The sequence below is a fragment of the Adiantum capillus-veneris genome, chromosome 12, assembly GCF_014529385.1.
Source record: "Adiantum capillus-veneris isolate H3 chromosome 12, ASM1452938v2, whole genome shotgun sequence".
NCBI lineage: Eukaryota > Viridiplantae > Streptophyta > Polypodiopsida > Polypodiales > Pteridaceae > Adiantum > Adiantum capillus-veneris.
The window spans coordinates 20,441,399-20,463,038 of NC_140942.1; the positions used below are offsets into that span (position 1 = coordinate 20,441,399).

Here is a 21,640-nt window from a genome sequence, read left to right on the forward strand (position 1 = left end):
CCGCAGGAATTACAGATCAAGATGCAGTTGAAGTGTACTAATACATGGAGCTGCACAAAATATTTAATCTAACGAAGATGCTGTACATGACAGGCAATACCACTCCTAACGCCACCAGCATGCACGATACACACGTGCAGGCAGAAACAGATAAAGCCAAACAGTAAATAGGCATAGCAGTGTCAGCATGTAAAGAGTGTCAAAAATATAAAAAACGTTTACTCATTAGATTCTGACTAACCAACAATATGTCCAGGTCTGCTGATCAACTTGAGATTCTTACTATTAACTTACAAAGCCAAATCTAATGTACCATTCCGTAGTGTGATTATCTCAGCCTTAGCCAATCTCCAAGCATCAAAATCTGAGCTACTTCATGCCCGAAAAGAGCTGGGAGTCCTAACTAAACGCTATGCTCATTTCTTGTGGCAAAAACTTACAAAAAAGACGCCCCCACAACAAATTGGAGGACCCCCACCTATGGCCACAGCGCACATTCTGGTATAGTGCCACAGGCTTGACAACAGACCAAAACCAGACTGAGCTCGAAAGCATTATGTAGCCTTCATTGCCCGAACATGATCAAGCAGGAAAGCTGCCGTTTCTGTATTTCAATCATCCTCATTCTGAGGTTCTTTCTCCAATCTGATCATATCATCAATTCGAAGAATAGTGATGGCCGCCTCAGTGGCAAACTGTGATGGAAAATAAGAAAAGTCTTTAGCATTCATAGGATTAAAACCCAACACCATACACTAACTACAGCTCAATGAACTCATCTACCTGAATAATTTTGACTTTGCTCATAGCAGGCTCCAAAACTCCTGCCTCCACATTGTTCCTGACCGTCCCTTTGACAAGGTCTAACCCAGTTCTGCAACCAGACAAACAGCGAGCATCCCATGTTCTTACTTCAATTCATCTGAAAGAGATCAAGATCTGTGGACAGTATAGTACCCTGAAAGATGCTGTTTATCAGCTTTTGTTTGAGCATTGTGGTGATACGCCCTGAGCTTCGCTACAAGCTCTATCGAGTCTTTGGCAGCATTAACAGCAAGAACCTACCACAAAAAGGTATTGAAGTGGGCATGCAGTTTGTGGTATTTTGATAAAATCAACATTGATGTTTACCCTGGGAATGATAAGAAGAGCTTCAGCAAACTCCGCAATCGCGAGCTGCTCTCGAGATCCCAATGTTGTGGCCAGATTTTCCAAGTAAACAGAAAGAGCAGCCTCCACTGCACCACCACCCGCGACCACCTGGCAAAGCTTCTTCCTTACAATTTGCCCTTTAATGAGAGGCTATTACCAAGTGCTAGAAAAGAGATTTACCGTGTTTGATTCAAGGGTCCTCTTGACTATGCTGAGAGCATCATGTAGTGAGCGTTCCATCTCATCCAGAAAGTAATCATTTGCACCTCTGAGAATAATGGAGACCTAGAAAAAGCCTCTTTGAGCACCTCTGATAACGATATCCTACGCAAACCTGCCCACCTCTCTACATAGAGCCTATAGAGTGAACAAACATTCTTACCGCCCTTGAACTTTTTGCTCCCTTTATCATTATAACTTCATCATCTGCCACACGCTCTTCAACAACCTCGTCAGCTGATCCGAGAAAAGATGGATCAAAAGACTCCCCCCCTTCCATATCAGCAAAGGTCAATACCTGCAAATTGAATCAACTTCAGTGCTAGCATACATCCAAAGTCGTCAACTGTCCTACAAAATTGATAACGAGCTCTATATTCAAGTTTCTTACGGGAGTTGCACCGGTTGCTTTGGCTACATGCCGTAAATCTTCTTTCTTTACGCGTCGGACAGCTATAGCTCCAGCCTCTACAAAATACTGGTAGCAAATTGAGGGCATCAGACTAAAAACGAAATAACCATATGCTGGCAAGTCACCAAAGAAGTTATACAAAAAAACACAACACCGCAATGACCTTCAGAGACATGTCATCTATGCCTTTACTTGTGAGAATCACATTCGCTCCAGCCTTCAGGATTTTCTCAATCCTTTCCTTTGTTATATCTGATTCCCTATTATTAAGCACTGAATTACTTTCAACAGCTTGAAAGACGACCAATAGAATACGTAGCATAAAAGATCTAGCAGTCAACAAACCACTGCATACCTCTCTCGAATCTTGTCCAACTCTTTTGGATCAGAAACGAGTACTTGAACACCCATTTGCATCTTTGACTTTTGCAGGTTGACATCTAAGCATGCTATTCGGGCAGGAGCAATGCGCATTGGCATACCTTGAGCAGCACGGCCCATATTCAACGCATAACCATTCAAAAGGTAGCTATCACGAGCACTTTGCCCATGAGCCTTCAGTATGTTAATTGCCTGGAGAATTCAGAATTAACCACACAGAATACAAGTAGCATTCCAAGTTGACACAACACAGACAGACAATGGGCATTATGTCGATAGATGTTGAAGACATTTCTCCACGCCTGCATTGGCCCCGCAAATATGCACACTCTAATACCGAGATACCACAGAAGCAATGTAGTTGATTGATTTACCTTGACAGGATATTTCACTTCTCCTTTTTCATTCACTGTTTTGACAGCTTGTACTGCATCCACAGCCTGAAAAAAACCGATTACTTCTTAATAAAACCACAGACTAATGTATTCATACAAAAATAAAAGCATTTCCACTCACCATTTTGGAAAAGAAGTCACTGTCCGTGCCAATTATCTTAGATGACATGCTAGTCTTTGCACAATTAATTAATGAGTCTTTTCCAAGCTTATCAACCTGCCAATTTGTATCGGTCCCAGGTTCTTACTTCTTGATCTCCAACTATATATAGTCATACTTCTACACTTTCTCCAAAAGAAGAAGGAAAGAATTACCTTGATTGAAAGTTTCTCCTCAATATATTTGCAGGCTTCTCGCATCGCAAGCTGCAAATTGATCTCTCTCTCTCTCTCTCTCTCTCTCTCTCTCTCTCTCTCTCTCTCTCTCTCTCTCTCTCTCTCTCTCTCTCTCTCTCTCTCTCTCTCTCTCTCTCTCTCTCTCTCTCTCTCTCTCTCTCTCTCTCTCTCTCTCTCTCTCTCTCTCTCTCTCTCTCTCTCTCTCTCTCTCTCTCTCTCTCTCGCGCGCGCGCCAGGTAGTGTTCTATGATACTTCAGAGGAGATGCTAAGAGAGATAGATGTGGCAGATACGGGCCTTTCCAGACTATCACACGATATGGAATATACCGAGTATGGGCGACACCTGATAGACATGGGCACTGCACATGGATTGGCCATTTGAACGGCCTACAGAGATTCCCTGCTGCGGGAGGTTTCACATGCTTCCCACACAGACATGGAGCCAGCACGGTGGACTATGTCATGGCACAACCGAATCTCATCTCTAGTATCCAGGATCTCACAGTTGGGCCCAGACCGGTCGGGGTGGCAGTGGATCATGCTCTGGTGTCAATGACTCTCTTTCCAATTCAGTGTAGCACACAGGCCACGAGTAGCAGCCCCTACTCGCTACACATTCACAAGGGAGACGGACTCTGTATACATGGACGGAATCTACAAACGCCTATGCACTGAGGACCCGGGGCGACCTCTGGAGGAGCTAACTACTATACTGACACAGACATTACATGAGGCAGCAGCAGAAGCATACCCACACCCCCAGCCTGAGCAGAGCCGCCAATCTGGGAGCAGGCCTCAGAACAGCTGGTACGATGAGGAGTGCCGCCAGACTAGAGCCAGACTTCAGAGGGAGGTGCTACTGGGGGACTTCACTCACGGACAGTCACAGATGGACTTTCGACGCCTGGTGCGACGGAAGAAGAGGGCTTTTTTGGCCCGACTCGAGCAGGATCTCTATCAGCTATTCATGAGTCAAGACTCGCGTGAGGCGTGGCGGCTCTTTCATGAGCAGTCCCCCCCCCCGCTATTTCCTCCACAGAGACCTGGGGTCAGTACGCATCATCTCTGTACACAGTACCTGAGCAGCCGCCCCTCCCCAACCCCCCCGACCCATGCCCACATACATGTGTCTTTTTCACCGCTGAGATGGTGAAGAAAGCTATTGACAGGATGAAGACTGGGAGAGCATATGATCATGAGGGCCTAGTAGCTGAGCATTTCATGCATGCCAAAGACCTACTAGCAGAGCTTCTAGCAGTTATGTTTAACCGTGCCATGTGTGAGGGCTTACTGGACACTTGGAGCCTATCTACGATCGTACCTATCTTCAAATCAGGAGACCCCATGGAGCCTGGGAATTATCGCACTATTATGATCGGGCACACACTGGCACGGTTGTATACATCCATTCTTGAGCAACAGCTGAGTAGATGGGCAAAGAGGGAAGGAATGCGTGCAACTGGGCAGGCAGGATTCAGGAGAGGCTTCTCTACTCTTGACCATATCCTAACACTCAGGGCCATCATCGAGGAAGGCAAATCTCATGGGAGACAGATCTATTGTAGCTTTGTGGACTTCCACAAAGCTTTCGACACGGTACCCAGAGCTAGACTGATGCGCAGATTACAGGAAATGGGAGTACCCACAGAGCTCATTTGGGGGATCATGGCATTATACAGATCAGTAGTAGGGCATGTACGCACCCCGGAGGGACTCTCAATACCGGTTCACTCCACTATTGGGGTGAAGCAGGGTTGCCCGCTCTCTCCTACTCTTTTCAGTATGTATGTGGATGAGGTTTCCGACTACATTGACAGGGACGGGGATAAAGGTGCACAGTTGGCAGGGACATGGATTCCACTTTTGTTATATGCAGACGATATTGTGTTGATCTCCGAATCCCCAGAGGGAATGCAACGCCAATTGGATGCTTTGCATACGTTTGCCCACGAAAGTGGTTTGTCTGTCAACCTTGGTAAAACCAAGGTTATGGTGTTTAATACCACCCCACAATGGATCAGGAGATCGGCACCTACATTCACATACGGCCAGGAGATTGTGGAGTACACAGACGCTTACACTTACCTTGGAGTGGATTTTACTGGACCCACATTCTCACTCAGAAGAGCAGCAGAGACCAGACTGACTAGAGCCCACGCAGCATTGGGTAGATTGGAGAGGATGTGTTCACAGGTTCAGTTTCAGGAACCCCGGACAAAGCTCTGGCTCTTTGACACCTTGGTGGCCTCAACATTGCTCTATGGGGCTGAGATATAGGGACCTTCATTGGATCACCACGGGAGGTCGGGTCGCACAGACGGATGGGGGAACATGGAGAAGCCTCTCGTCTCTATGATCTCGCGGCTCATTAGAGCCAAGGCATCAGTACCACGGGCCATTATCCGAGCAGAGCTGGCGGCCCCCCCACTAGTGGTAGAGGCGCTCACCAGATCAGTCTCCTTCATAAACCGCACATGGGAACTTCCTAGAGACAGATACGCTCGCATTGCACTTGAGTCCTCCCGACAGTTAGCCATACAAGGAGATGCAACATGCTGGTATGGGGAGATGACATCATGGTTTCAAGCGCATGGGTTCAGCATAGACAGGCTGCCACCATTCCAGTACTCATTAGACGCACCATCTCTCATTCTTACACAGTCGGGGGTCACCAAGCTCATCCGCCAAGACCTGACCCAGCTAGACACCAGGAGGACATGGATACAACCAGCACAAGAACTGGGCACGAAGATGGCTTTCTACAGAGACCACCTTCTCCAGCTTACGGAAGATGGTTTTGTGATGAGACCCAGATACATGGATACCCACCTGTCTCATGGGATACGGTGTGCTATTGGCCAGTTACGCACATCGTCTCACCAGCTGCGGATTGAAACCGGGAGATATAGCGGAGTACCAGCAGAGGCCAGGACATGCCCCTTGTGTGACATGGAACCTAAGACAGAGCTGCATTATACATGCCGCTGCCCCGTCTACTACGCGATACGAGGCCGCTTCCATTGCTTGTTCAAAGAGGGTTTTGGACCACACTCAAGAGTAGTGAGATACGAAGATCAAAGATGCCTAGGTTTGTTCTTGCCCGAGCTGCGCAGACACAGAGAGAGCCTGATGAATGGCGAGGCTAACCAGTCTCAAAGACGGATTACAGACTTCTTCAGAGCAGACACGGGACAGCCGCAAGAGCCACTCCCACAGCAGAGCTCCCCCCCGTCTCACACCAGAGGCACATTGATTGACCGAGCGATTGAACTGGGGAAATCCAGGCGCCCACGACTGCACAGGACTACACAGCATCGACGGAGGCTACGTCAAAAGATTCAGAGCACGCTGGCCAGGCATGCACGACGCCCGGTCAAACTACTAACCATGGAGGAAATTGATGAGATCTGCCAACGATCGATGCTTAGTTTTTCGGCTTAGCTCACATCGACCTATCTAGAATCCCATAATATATATCTTTGTTTTGTACTGTTGATTAGGTTATTTTGTTACTCTGACTTTGTATCAGATCCACCACCTTGTAACTTTCTGGTCTCATAGGTCACTATGGCTTTTTGAAGACGTTAATATAACATTTCATTTCATTTCTCTCTCTCTCCTCAATATATATTTGCAGGCTTCTCGCATCGCAAGCTGCAAATTGATCTCTCTCTCTCTCTCTCTCTCTCTCTCTCTCTCTCTCTCTCTCTCTCTCTCTCTCTCTCTCTCTCTCTCTCTCTCTCTCTCTCTCTCTCTCTCTCTCTGGAAAATGGATTGAGGTCGCCAAGAAAGAGAAAGGTAAGGAAGCTCCTTGTACACCCACTCTTATTAACATGACCCTCGAAGAGGAACAGAGGAGGATGAGGGCTCTACATGTGAGGGTAACCGGCCTCAAGGACAAACAATGTGGAAAAAGAGGTCACATCCTCACATCCATAATGGGGGTAGACAAGCCTTCACACACAAAGGCATGGCGAGTGGGTAAGAAGAGTGATGGTCCAGGAGAATCTTCAAAAGAGAGAGCTCTCATACTACGCTTCCCCTCCTTGGAAGAGAAGAAGAAATTCATGAAAAAGAGGCCTTATCTCAAGAAAACAAGTATTTTCCTTGGTGATGATCTCACTCTCACAGCTTGCGCATATAAGAGAGGTAATGCCAGAGATTACGGCGACAAGGGAGAAGGGAAAACGGCCTTTTATAGAAATGGTCAGGTGGTGAATGTAGAGCAGCACTCTACACGACGGTGTGAGACCTATGGGACCTTACTGAAGATGGCTACTTGGAATTGTAATGGATCTATTAGGTTGGACGTTGGTGCCTTTGAGGACATTTTCAAAGACAGGGACATTGTTTTCTTCTCAGAGACTCATCAGGCCTCCGGACAACTTATGCCACATGTGGTGGACCGTGGGATACAGCTGGGAGACAGCCCACAGGACAGTCGCGAGGTCTGAGCATGAGAGTAAAGGTTCAGGAGGAATAGCTCTGCTATTTAGGGAGGAGTAACAACCACTACTACATATTGTACAGAGAGATGATCATGCTAATACATGTGGGTGAGGCTGAGAGCTAACACATGCCGATTTCTATACATTGCCATATGTTACTCCCCCCCCCCTACGTCAATATATGCTGCACCTAGAGGACATTCGCCTTTGTCTATACTAGATGATATATTTTCTAGGGATGGTGATATCATCCTCCTAGGGGACTTCAATGCCCGAACGGGCAACTCGGACAATCTTCTACGACACTTCAGATGAGATGCTTAGAGAGCTAGATGTGAGTGAGATGCTCACATGACAAAGAGCAAACGGAGTATGGGAGATACCTCACGAAGATGACGACCACACAATGCACATGGGTTAGCCATACTCAATGGCTTACAGCGATTTCCTGGAGCAGTCGGTTTCACGTGCTTTCCACACAAACACGAGGCCGATACAGTGGACTATGTTATGGGACAGCCGAGCTTTATGCCTTGTATTCAAGATTTCATAGTGGGAGCCAGACAAGTGGGCGTAGCAGTTGATCATGCTCTTTTGACATTGTCCATTTCATTTCAGTATACTACAGCCCAGACATCAGGAGGGAGGACACCATACCCGATATACATTTACACCAAAGACTGACTCGGTTTATACAGAGGAGATCTATAGCCGTCTATGCACCATAGACACCTGGTCCTGGCCTCTCAGTGGAGAGTACACCACTTTACTGCCTGAGGCACTGCATGGTGCAACATCAGAGGCATACCCACACACTCACCCGGGTCGGAGGCGACCTTCTAGGAGCATGCCCCATAATAGTTGGTATGATGAGCAGTGCAGAGAGATGAGAGCCCAACTCCAGAGAGATCTTCTTTTAGGAGTCGTCACTTACAAACAGTCTCGGATTGCTTCCCGGGGCCTTGTGCGACAGAAGAAACGAGCTTACTTGGCCCAGATGGAGCGAGACTTGTATCAGTTGTTCTTGAGTAGAGACTCTGGAGAGGCATGGCGATTCTTTCATGAGCACTCCCCTCCCCCAGTGATTACTTCTCCTGATGTGTGGGGCCAGTATGCGACATTGTTATATACGGTTCTTGGACAGAACCCCCTTCCAGATCCTACAGAGCCATGCCCACCTACCAGCATCTTCTTTACCACAGATGGTAAAGAGAGCCATTGACAGGATGAGAACCAGCAAGGCATATGATCATGACGTTCTAGCCATAGTCACAAGGGACGCCCATTTTTGGGCTTCCCGTCCCCACTTTTCCATCCCCACTTGCCTTCCCACCCTCTTTTTTACACTTAAAATCCATTTGAGCCCCGTCCCCCGTTCCCCGTCCCCAAACGCGTCCCTTGTGACTATGCTCTAGACGCTTCTGCTTCCACAAAGCGCGACTAAAATGACAGCCAAACTGGGCATTCCGATTAAGAATTCTAAATTATGCACCTAATTTCATGACCAAAAAAGCCTTCAACAAAGAAAGTCGCTTCCCAGCATTGAGCTCACATGAGTGCGGTGAAGTCCTGATCCTACCACATTCAGAACTTCAAAGTACCCACAAAAACTTCTAGCTCGGCCATCCCTAGCCTACTCTGCAATCTGTGCTTGAACTCTGCAATCTGTGCTCGAGCTAAAACCTAACAGCATGAACATGAGAAAAGTCCTAACCCTCCATACACAACCTCAACCCACTTTCAGCACATGGACCAACATGACTCCTAAACTAAAAAGCGTGGCAATCAGCAGTACAAAGTGAGACGATTCCAGTCACAATCATAGAATGCACATTTACTTCATTGTAGAGTAGTCACCCTTACTCTGTATCCACCAATAATAGAGGTTGGATGTATCTTGTTCTGGACAAGGACGTTAGCTCGCTGCAATACAACACAGAGACAACTTTAGAATTTGAAGTTGGAAGAAAATACAAAGCAGACAAAGTAGAATCTAATGCAATCACGTTTGATATCTTTCACCTTCAATAGCTCAGCTGCTACAATGACAACAGAGGTCGTCCCATCTCCCACCTCTCGATCTTGAAGTTCTGCTAGCTCTACAAGAACCTGTAAATTAAGAGGAAAATATAGTTCTGGAACAGGATGACAAAACACTTGAGAGTGTTGTAAGAACCAAGAACCTTTGCTGCAGGATGTTCCACTTCCAGCATCTTCAAAATTGTAGCCCCATCATTAGTGACGGTCACATCACCTATGTCGTCCACAAGCATCTGCGGGCATTGGACAAAAATAGATTCCTTGAATTTGAAAAGAAAATGCCTCTTAAGACTCCCTTGCTGCTAACCTTCAAGCATCATACAATTAAATCACTGTTATGATTAAGTTCAATTTGTTGCTATCTTCTTTAACAGGCAGATTGTAGTACGTACATAGAAAACAAAGTCCTAAAAAGTAGCTTATTCAATGCTTGACAGCCCACAGAAAATTAATGCTTACATCCCAAAAGAACCAAGCAGTACATTGCATCTGAAATTTTGGAGGGAATACAACTAGATTATTCCTTGCATAATAGCCCACCCACGAACACCATTGTCATCATAGCAAGCCCATTGCATGGTTTTTCTATGACATCCCTACATCATTGTGTTAGACTTATGCAACTAATGTGAGCGTGTTGTTACAGGCTTGGACACTCCAAGCGAGAAATCAATAGCAACACACGAACAAAAACTGCAAAATCATTGAAATTAAATAGAGAAGGAAGTCGACCCGACACGGCCAAGTTCTGAGCCAAGACGCACTGACCCCAAAGACTCCTTTCAATATTTCTTTGTAATTTCACTTCGCAAAGTACAACTCCCAATAGTTCGACTCTCTCGAGACTCTGCGTCCACACGCTCTCTAAGAAGTGACCCTCTAGGCACTTATAAACTTACAAGGGATGCCCAAAAGAAGCAAAAGCATCAGGTCCAAAAGCATTCACACCCCAAAGCACTTGCACCCTCTCCTAAAATCTGCCAACGCAAAGCGCAAAAATCCGTACAACTTGCCGCGTCATCACTGTCTATATAAATTACGGAATCCGTACAATAGTGCCACATCAATAAAAAAGCACAATTTACAAAATTTTAGTCCAAAGGTCAAGCTTTTGATTAATTGGGTTTAGGCCTTCAACCAGTGCTCTATAAGTTGGGTAGGGTTAGGTTTTTAATCAAAACCCTAACCCCTTCTGTTTAGGCCCCTCAGCCACACTTTCTGGGTTCAGTTCTTTAGGTTTCAGTTCCTCTTGTCCACCGAGCCATTTTTTTCCTAGTTGGGCACGCCACTTCATCACTTTGTGACATTCCTCCCTCTTGAAAGAATTGTAATCGCCCTCGATTACGCCTACAAGACAGCCAAAGGACATTTCAATAGACACTGACTCTATGTACTCATGCACCAAACTCCACCAATCCAACACTTACGCAAAGACATCAGTCACTAATCAAACACATTTTGTTGAGGGTCTCAAATACAAATCATGATCATTATAACCATTTAGCAATCACATCCACACCGCGCTAATCTTTTTCATGGATGTCTTGATCTACTAAATCTTGTTACACTATCACATACATATCCTTTCTTTTCACATTTCAATCAAGCAAACCATGTCCATGACCATCCCCACAAGATAGTACATCCACATAGCATGCAATTAGACACTTGGTTCACATTGAGCACCGTATTTTCAATCATTCAATCTAGCAATCTCATTCCGTCCAAAACTCTTGATGCACTTAGATCACTGTGCAACCATCTCATCCTTCCAAAACTTTTGATGCACTTGCCACTCACACCAATATCCAGTCACCTCATGTAGATAGACATGCACTTGAATCTCATTCAATCCTCATTCACTTAGCCATCACATCCAAATCACGTTGATGTCAGGTGCAACGGAAGTGTTTAAGGATTCAGCTCGGATTTAGTACTCCGCACACAAACACAAGGTTACTTTATTCACTTGAAAGAACTGAACTAATTGAATGAGAGAGTGAGACACGAGAGCGAGAGAGTAAACACGGCATGTTGGGTCCCAACCACCCTCAAGGGCCCCCTTGCTTTGTTGCCAGAGCAAGTACTTGCTTTATTACTTGCACAAATGCTGATACAATGCTGCTAAATGCTGAGATACTGAGATGTTAATGGATACTTGATGCTGATGCTGGGTGCTGCTGAGGTGTTCAAGGGTCTCAAGTACATGGTGCTTGGTACTGCGAGTTCTTGGTACTTGGTACTGCGGGTACTGCTGGGTACTGAAGGTGCTTGAGTGCTAAGGACACATAGGTTCTAAAGATCCCTGCGCTAAGCTAGGCAAGAGCCAAGCCAAAACACAAGGGGTGCTAGATGCTGCGGTACTGCGTCGATGATGACGACAATGAGGGATACGTGTACTGCAATGTTGCTGAGGTGCTAATGGGTACTGCTTGAGATGCTTGGTGCTGCGACGACGATGATGGTGACATTGACGGCAACGACGAGGCTGTGGGTTGATCTCCCATCACCGAGGACAGCGATGGGCTGAAAACTGAAAACGCTGAAGATGAAGATGGCTGAAATCTGAAAACGCTGGTGATAATGCGGCAAGGACAGCAACCGCGAGGAGGCTATGCTGAAAACGCTGAGGGGCTGAAATCTGATGGCGATCACGTGGCTAAAAACGCAGATGGCTACTAGAGAAAACGTTGGTTGATGGCTGCCCAAGCGCTAATTTGCTGAGAGGCTCTTCTATTGCTCCTCCGTCTTCTATTGGTGCCCAAAGGGTTTCTTTTGTAGGTCCTTTAGCCATTTGCCCTACCTACTTTTAATAAATGTCATGTCAAAGTCACTTATTAATAAATAACTTACGTGACTGTTCATATGCGTATATGCTTAAGTGACTTAACTATGCAAGTGAGGGTATGCAACTACGATCGGCCTGATCATGCACGTCCTGCTAGAGGCTCACAAAATGCCAGGCTAGATACTAAGCTATAACTAAGACTGACGCTAGATTGTAGCAGTAGCTTGTCGACGTAGCACAAGTGAAGTGCCCACGTGACAGTTGATCTCTAACAGATGTCCACATGCACTAAGTTCAAATCATTCACCAGACAAAATGCGAAAGACATTTCATCTTTCTCTACATGTCTCTAAAAATATACACATGAAAGAGCACACGTCTTCAGTTCAATCAAGGAAATTTCCAATTCAATGTACCCGTCAATATCCCTAAAATCTCAAAGAGAATTTAGTGACTTTATTCAATCTAGGCAATTTGTGAGGAGTGGAGTGGCTCCCCTCTTGTGCAGTCCGCGCACCGAACCAAATTCAACCTGTTGATTCATCAGAAACTTTTCTCATGACACTACTAATACCAAAAGCTTCAAGGTCCAACTCTCTCTAAAGATCCTCCTCCATCCACTTTGCATGCAAGGCCAAAAAGTACCCTTGACAAAATTATCCAGTGGACCTAGCTTACCACTTTGTTCGTTTCTGGTGCCATGTGACCTTTTGGTAGCCCTGTTGGCCTCCCCTGTCCACTGGCACCTCAATTTTTTACTTTTTACTTTTTTGGGCTAGAGCCAGCAAGCCAGCAAGGAACTGCCTTTGCTTCGCGTGCACGCAAACGAGTCAAAGACAAATTACCTTGCGGACTTGCCGACAAAGGGAAAAGCGCTTCCATGCCGTATCGTGGCATGTCAACGGGGAATGGAAGCAAGTTTCCCCCTCGGGGGAGTAAAAAGTCTTTTCATACCATGTTAGTCAGTCCATGTTCCCTTGTTAGTCACGCCACCCAAGGGTAACGTCGGGAAATCACCAAACGAATTCAGTGATGCATTTAAGGACCAAGGCTGAGAGAGAGGGACAAACCCTTGTAACTCACAGACCGTACTAAATCTTGCCCAGGTACTCCAGGATTTTCGCCTGGTAGAAAAAGGCCCCCGTCCAACGGATGTCCGGTAGGACTGCCATACCCAAGGTGGGCGTCGGCTCAAAGGAGGCATCCCGATCCAGCCAACCATGGTCACCAAGGCCCGCTCGGAAAGCCCCAGGACCATGTTAGGCGGGACCGCACCGTACGCAATAACTACAAGCCCTACGAGCTTTCAACACCCTCACGGGCCAGAGCATTGTAGTATCGCGGTACGGCCCCGCAGAGGAATGCTGCAACGTTATCCGCATAGGCACTCCTCAGCTGTGGTCCACGACGACCATTATGGGCCCCACGGGGGACAACCCATCCTGGCAATCGCTTTCCGCTAATCTCCCCTCCCAGGAGTAACACTTCGGTATCTTCACCGCTCGGATTGTTTAACAGCCGTCTAGCATGTTCCAAACAGGGTCGTATTGAGCTTCTGAGATTGTCCAGTTCAGGGCACTGTACCAATAAGTGCGTAAGTGACCTTGAACCTTCTTCCATTCCGCATAACGAGCAAGTCCTCGACTGTGCCCGTTCAATCTTATCCTTAAGCCTTAAGCCATCCACTCTTGCTAGTAACAAGACTTTCTCCTCCATCCCACCGGGGTTCTTCCCAATGCTCTGCCTATAGAGGTATCCACGCGTGTCCTCATACTTCCTCTCGATATAAGGATCAAGGGAGACACATTGATGTGAGTGTTCCCAGAGCTTCCAGCTCTCCTGCCTTGCGGTTTCAACAGAAGCGCCGTTGATATACCTCTGCCCCCAAAACTTTGTCCTTTTACACCAGGTCCACTTCTTGAATTGGTTCCATTCTGGTATATTATTAACCAAATCTGCAATCCAAGTCTTTAGACCTGCGTACTTGGTAAAAGCTCGTACCCTCTGTCCTGCACAGTAAGCTGGTACGGGGGGGAGCCCTAACTCCCGGTGAAGAGTTGCTGCTGCCACAGAACTCGACTTCGCGGCCTTACCGACTACCCACCTCATTCCAGTTGCTATAAGCGTCTCTAATGGGTTCAACTTCCTCATGTCATGTGAGCCCATAATCTCCGCTCCATAAGTCGCCACTGGGAAGACGCACGCCTTGAGAAAGGCCAACCTTGACCACATCGGAATTTTCTTAGAGCATAGAAGGTGTTTATGGCACCTCAATTCAAATCGTCAAAATTCTTTAATGAATTATCAGTTGATGCACTATCATCTGATTCCCTTTGTTCTTCAGAATCCTCTAATGAGCTTCCATCTGGTTTCCTTGGTTCGTCGGAACCCTCGGAGGCACTTGCACCCAAAAGCCTCTGCTAAAATCTGCCGACGCAAAATGCGAAAATCTGTACAGCTTGCCATATCACCACTCTTAGTGCAAATCATGGAAGTCCGTACAATAGTGTCAATCAACAATCAATGCGATACAGAATTTCAATCCAAAGGTCAAGCTTTTGTTTAATTGGGTTTAGGCCGCTCGACTGGTGCTCCATAAGTTCGATAGGATTAGGACTTTAATAAAACCCTAACCTCTGTAACAAACTGTTGACCTATCAAGCCTTGAAGAATGGAGTCAACTTGCAGATGCCGGCCAAGGGGCCTAAACCCTAAGAAGAACAAGTAACAAAAGAAGAAGACCTACCAACTTATGGGGACCATGTCCGATGGGGCCCCAAGTGACGAGCATTAAAAATAAAGCAGAACACACTCAAAGGACTTTGCACATCAAAATATGATGACGTGGCACCTGTACAGACGTTCCGCAATTCGCGACGGATTTTTAGGGAACTCCCGAAATTTTAGGAAAGTGTTTTTTTGGGGTCAACTTTTCATATTTGATGCTTTTAGGCTTTGGGACTTTAAATATGAGCCTTGGGGGTCCTCTCTGGCACTCTTCAACGTACAGATTGCAGAGGAGGTGCTCCCCGGCTGTTGTACTTTGCGAATCAGCAGTAATATAAAGAAATACCGAAAGGGACGCCAAGGTTTGGGGCCAATACTCTCTGGGGTGGAATTCCGCCACTCCGTGTCGCGTGTCGTTTCTCTCTCTCAGCTCAGTTGTTATTGAAGTGCTAAAACTTAAAAGTCTGTTTAGTTTGTTCTTTTCTATTGACGCGTGGTGTCCGTCTTGTGACAATGGTATCAGAGCATCAAATGTGTGCTTTTCTCAAAGCATACCGGTCCTACAAAAGAGCAGACAAAGCTATTGGATTTTTATTTGAGGTATCTTCGCCCTCAAACCCGGGCTTATTAGTCACTCCCACCCTTACTTCATCGCGCATCGGACGCGCTCCCGTCTTCACCGCTCATGTCGTACAGGGCATAAGCCATTAAGATCACTTGCAAGAGAAGGATCCAAGATTTGTTTCGAGCTACTGTTTTTTTTAGAGACAATACCATGCAAATGTCTATAGCTACCAAGCCGCACATTTCCAAGTACTTGGCAGCTTTCAAGGAAGGAAAAAATTGCCCCAAGTTATATGGGTTCTGACATCTTCCCTTCGGAGTGCAACTTCTGGCAGAGTGGGGTATCCTGAAATGCTTGCCATGGAAACCCTAGCAGATTATAACTTGAAATTTCTCGACATCTCTCAGTAGATGTCTCTTCACGAGCAGATGACCTTGGAGGTCCAGTGCGATTGCTATCTTGGGACTACCACCGCCGCCAAAGAAACACTATCTGTCCAAGAGCTGATGGACCATGCTGTGCTCGGCTACGACCTTATGGAATGAACCTAACCCTAATTTTTGGTGCAGGTCAAGGATGGAAAGCCAGGTTAAGGATGGAAATCCAGTCGATTTTTTAAGCTTCACTAATGTCGAGATTGCTTTTAAAGTTTGAAATCTGTTTGAGAACTTGTTTGGTGATCCTGTTGGAATTTGTTTGAAATGGATGGTATCTGTTTGAAATGGATGGTATCTGTTTGAAATGGATGGTATCTGTTTTGAACCTGTTTTGGTGCCGATTTGAAATGTTTGACTCTGGTTTTAATACTGGTTTCATTGATTGGTGATTTTACTCCCGAATCGAGTAGAGAGAAATGATGTTTGAGAATGCTTGTTCATACTCATGGCCCAGACCCTTGTGGTTATTTGCAGGGGGAGTATTGAATGATTGAAAGTGTTGGTTTTTTTAACTCATGGCCCGGACCCTTGTGGTTATTTACGGGGGGGGGGGTATTGTTGTTGTGACTCCCGGCCTTGACCTGGATGGTTATGCAAGAGGAGTATTAAGAAGTCTGAGCAATGGTTACTCTCAGCACCTCCAAACGATGCAAGCTGCGGTTTGGGGGGCGTTTGGTTGTAAAAGGTCTCTATATCTCATGGCCCGGACCTTTTTAGGTTATTTGTGGGAGAAGTGATGAGGGAGTCGTTGAACAGCTCATGGCCCGGACCTGGATGGTTATTTGCGGGGGGAGTGTTCATCGGCGGCTTTATGTTTCTATGTCTTGTAACATGCATATGTGAGCATTTGTGTTGCATTGTAATGTGCCAACCACTGAATATTCCTAATTGGATGAGATTGCATGGTATGTAATTTTAGTGCATCAAGACACCCGTGGAAGATCAGTACGGTCTGGGTGTGATGGCTAATTTTACTACGTCGGAATATCGAGAGTTCCGATCTGGACGAAAGGAGAAGCTAACTTCTTGATCAAAAGAGCCGAAAGGAGAAGCTAACTCCTTAACAAAAAGAGCAAACTGATTGTCCCTTGAAATGACTCTCGGAAATTTTTGAGCTAACTTGAGTTGTTTTGCAGACATGCTGTAATCGCGGACGATTATTCTCTTTCAAGAAGGGGAGATGTAACAAACTGTTGACGTGTCAAAGCCCTGAAGAATGGAGTCAACTTGCAAATGCCGGCCGAGGGGCCTAAACCCTAAGAAGAACAAGTAACAAAAGAAGAAGTCCTACCAACTTATGGGGACCTTGTTCGATGGGGCCCCAAGTGACATAAAGGCATTAAAAATAAAGCAGAACACACTCAAAGGACTTTGCACATCAAAATATGATGACGTGACACCTGTACGGACGTTCCACAATTTGCGGTGAATTTTTAGGAAAATCCCGAAATTTTAGGAAAGTGTTTTTTTGGGATCAGCTTTTCATATTTGATGCTTTTAGGCTTTGGGACTTTAAATATGAGCCTTGGGGACCCTCTCTGGCACTCTTCAACCTGCAGATTGCAAAGGAGGTGCTCCCTGGCTGTTGTACTTTGCGAATCAGCAGTAATATAAAGAAATACCGAAAGGGACGCCAAGGTTTGGGGCCAATACTCTCTTGGGTGGAATTCCGTCACTTTGTGTCGCGGGTCTTTTCTCTCAGTTCAGTTGTTATTGAAGTGCTAAAAGTCTGTTCAATCTGCTCTTTTCTATTGGCACGTGGTGCATGTCTTGTGACAACCTCTTCTGTTTAGGCCCCTCAGCCACACTTTCTAGGTTTAGTTCTTCGGGTTTCAGTTCCTCTTATCCACTCGACCATTTCTCTTGAAGTTGGCACGCCACATCATCACTATATGACATGTGCCCAGTTTAAAGCCTATTTAAGAAGTAAAAAAACTATTGCATAATTTATTGGATTGGGTCGGTCAGTTTTATTTGAAATCAATTTCTTTGGTCTCTCCCTCTCACTCTCGAGCATGTCTGCTACCCATACAGTGTGTCGCATTGACACTCCCTACATTGTGCTAATCTGACATGGTAGCAAACGTCTTTGGCTCATGAACCTGGGCAACGACGAAGAGGAGGATATTGCGTGAAGCGAGAGAAGACATAACAAAGGTTTGCAAGATGTGCCTTCTTGCTCATGACACAAGATCATCGAGCCTTTGGCTCGTAAACTTGGACGCAGATGAAGAGCAGGAGATCACATGGAGCTCAAGAAGATGCAACACTGGCGAAGAAGGCCATGCAGGCTGAGATTGATTCCATCAAGAAGAATGATGCTCGAGAGTTGTCACCAAGATTAGACAAGCGGAAGGTCGTAGGTATTAAGTGGGTCTACAAGAACAAGCACAAGATGGTTCACTAGACAAGCACAAAGCTTGTTTGGTAGCTAAAGGCTTTTCTAAATAACCCAAGCTGATTATGACGAGACCTTTGCATCGACTAAACATATCTCCGCTATTCGGATAGTGCATCCCACCGTAGAAGGCCCATGTATCATATGGATAACCAATCAACCTTTCGCAATGGTGAATGGTGATTTGGATAAGGAGGTGTATGTGGAGTTGATGCTTATGCATTCCCTTCCCTACTTTTTCGAATTTCCAAATGACACCTTTTTGTCATCATGCTTTTCTTTGGTACATTATGCTACTAGAATGTTGGCTTTGAAAGCTTTGTTACATTTTGAACAAATCAAAGAGGGCTTCTTAAAAGCCAAATTCCACACCATATCCAAGAAAAATCACAAGGCACAAATGCAAGCTTTCCAAAAACAACATTCTAGTCCACACCATATCCAAGAAAAATCACAAGGCACAAATGCCTATAGCATTCCTCCATGTCTGATAAATGTTTACTTTTAAAAACTGTGCATTGAGCAAAACATCTCTAAATCTCCAAGAACTATGTTAAAACTAAGAGCTATGGCAACTGAGAGTTGATCGACACTCCCTTAACTACTTCAATTGGCCTTCTAGATGTACTCTAAAACTAGAAGGTCACTCTGCACCTCTAAGATCGAGGCTAAGGGAGAATTGTATTGAGCTTCTTCACACTCTTCAAGACCAGTTTGACCAACTTCAAGGCATCTCTATTCTTCGGTGGGCACACATAATCTCTACACTCAAAGATACTTTCCATTGCTTCACTATTCCTTGATAAATTTTCAACTTGTTATTAGTGAGACACACTTGGTTTTGTGAATGCATGATCTTTACATGGACTTTAACAATCTAGATGTACAATTTATACGACATGCATGAAAGTTTAATAATTGAAATTTGATCACAAAAGCTACATTCTCTCTCTGTCAAGGTGTTCATCTTCCTCTCAAATTACTTATTTCTAGCATTGCAAGGTTGAGCCTCAAACTTTCAAAGCTACTTGTTCACTAGTGCTAACAATTAAGGAAAATTACTTGCAAGTTAACTCCTCGAGCAAGGAAAAATAGATCAAGGAAGAAAATTCCTAATAGCAAGCACATAGCTCATTCAATCACCTACTAGTCAGGTTTTACTCAAATCCAGATATATACATCAAGCACACGTCTTAAGGTGACTACACTTCAACTGCTTAGTGGTACAAAAGACTTTAATTTGAAACCATTTTACACCATTAACATACATGCACTAGACTAGACATAAAGTGACTTATTGATGACTCTTGACATAAGAGTAAGTAAACACCATACAGACCATCCCTGTTTTACAAGAGGCCATGTGCATAACTCTAAAGTGCCATGAATAATTATTTCACAATACGCCCCCTGAGAGTTCATTAATGTGAATTCAGAACCAGTTTGAGAGGATCATGATGAGTTTGTCTGGACTCTTTTCCACATTTCAATCAACCATCCTCACTCAAGAAAAGTATCTTTCATTCTCCTTCAGTGTTCCCAACCTGTCACCCATTACGCTACTACTTGGAAGGAAGGCAGGGTATCCCTAGGGGAAAATGAACAATATTTTCCCAATTCCATTTATGGTCAGAGGGAACGCTCCACACCTACCAATGCTTGGTATTTCAGGCTATAGCTGGTCTCTGACATGGAAGACCTACCGTCAATTTTTCTGACATGAAAGAAGCGCACGTATGAGCTGATACAACAACTGGATTACCTTGTCGAGACCAACCGGACCGAGCGACGTCTTGACAATGTTAGACAGGGCTTGGCAAGCCATAACTGCAAGTAACGAAGCGGATTATGAGCAGCTCAACAGCTGTAAATGAGCAGCCGGCACAGCCACCAGCGACGGATACAAAGTGGCTTACCATTCTGAGTACGCACATCTTGACCTGTCTGGCGCTCGCCTCGAATGTCGAGAGCTTGGATCGCCATAGCTGGTTACGCAAAGAAGTTGTTGAGATCTCTAGACTAGGGCGCCAAAGTGAAATTCAGAAAACAAGGTCGTCTACAGTAGACGAGGGCACTGCCTTAAAGTAAAAATTAAAATTGTTGGTTCAAAGTGTTATTAAATTATGCTTGGCGGTTCATAGTAAATGATATAAATTGTTATGGAAGATATGTGGTTTACAGTAGTAACTTATTGAAAAGTGTGGCCTAAGAGAGAAAGTATTCAAAGATCTGAACCAATATGACCCACTCCCAAGGTGTTGTATCTTACTCTTGCTGAGAAAATTTCTTGAGAACAGCATTGCAAAATGACTATTTATTGCATTGTGTCCTAACGTTTGCAACCTTCCTAGCAAGAAGAAAAATACACATTACGAGGGTTACAATCGAAAACCTTTTTCTATCATTTTATGTGTTCACTAAGGTCAACTTTGCATTGGCTCAAGCATGATTCGACCTATGAGCAGAAATTCGCACTGTCACACTGAGTTAACTTTCGTTGAGTAGTTTAAGGCAAGTCTCATAAGGCGCGAGGTATTGAACTCTTTGAGGGGCCAATTTTTCTAGGAAGGTTTGTTAGAAAGCACAATCAACCTGGATAGAATAGAGAAAATAAGCTAAACTTCTTTACTCTACATCAACAAACCAGACTTCTTTGACAGATCCATAGACAGTTGCCATCATTCTAAAATCAAGAAAAAAAACTGAAGTTGACAATCATGGCAAAGAACTCGATACACACATGATGGCACTCGCCTTCCTCACAGAATTTTTGTTGATTTCCTTACCATTTTTCTCTTTTAGACACAATCAAAACTTGTAAGGTGCCGCTGGGAATCGAACTTGACACACATCCACCTTAACCACTAGGTTAAGATCCCATTGGCTCTTTCAACATTATTGCTCAAGCATGTCATAGAATTTAGCACATGTATTATTAAATGATACTCGGAAGTAGGAAGGATAAAGCAGAAGCCATGCCTCCTTTTGAGCCACTATTCACTCTTTGACGGGTGTCTTGCTTCCCTTTCCAAGAACTATGTACTCATAACCACGTAGTAATGTACAAATCAAGAGGCAATTCAAAGCTACACAACCAAGGAGACACCTTTGAAGAGATGAAGTTGAAAATATACCCATCAGCATCATTACAAGTTCCTTGGTAGGGCAGAAGAGGGGTCATGGGGAAAACTTAATGGCGACCCAAAATGCTAGTCTTAAGTTTTCAGGTGGCTCGGTAAGTTTGAAAAAACCCATAATGTTAGTCTTCAGATGAGCTCAATGAACATCTGGTTTACAAATTAGAGATACCTGCAAAGAAGAAGAGCTTTGTCGGAATTGGC

General features: G+C 45.0%; 1 protein-coding gene across 1 annotated transcript; it reads right to left on the reverse strand.

Moving 5' to 3' along the window:
* Positions 1-202: 202 nt before the first annotated feature.
* Positions 203-20,372, reverse strand: TCP-1 (T-complex protein 1 alpha subunit). The gene is made up of 17 exons (XM_086524944.1): positions 20,216-20,372; positions 20,062-20,126; positions 9,528-9,617; positions 9,367-9,453; positions 9,208-9,267; positions 2,875-2,925; positions 2,681-2,776; positions 2,539-2,604; positions 2,139-2,356; positions 1,947-2,043; positions 1,763-1,849; positions 1,535-1,669; positions 1,333-1,437; positions 1,132-1,260; positions 958-1,061; positions 784-874; positions 203-695 (listed from the first exon to the last, which is right to left on the reverse strand). The coding sequence occupies exons 1-17, from the start codon at positions 20,280-20,282 to the stop codon at positions 612-614; spliced, it is 1,632 nt and encodes a 543-aa protein (XP_086381070.1). The 5' UTR covers positions 20,283-20,372; the 3' UTR covers positions 203-611.
* Between the last annotated feature and the right edge of the window lie 1,268 nt (positions 20,373-21,640).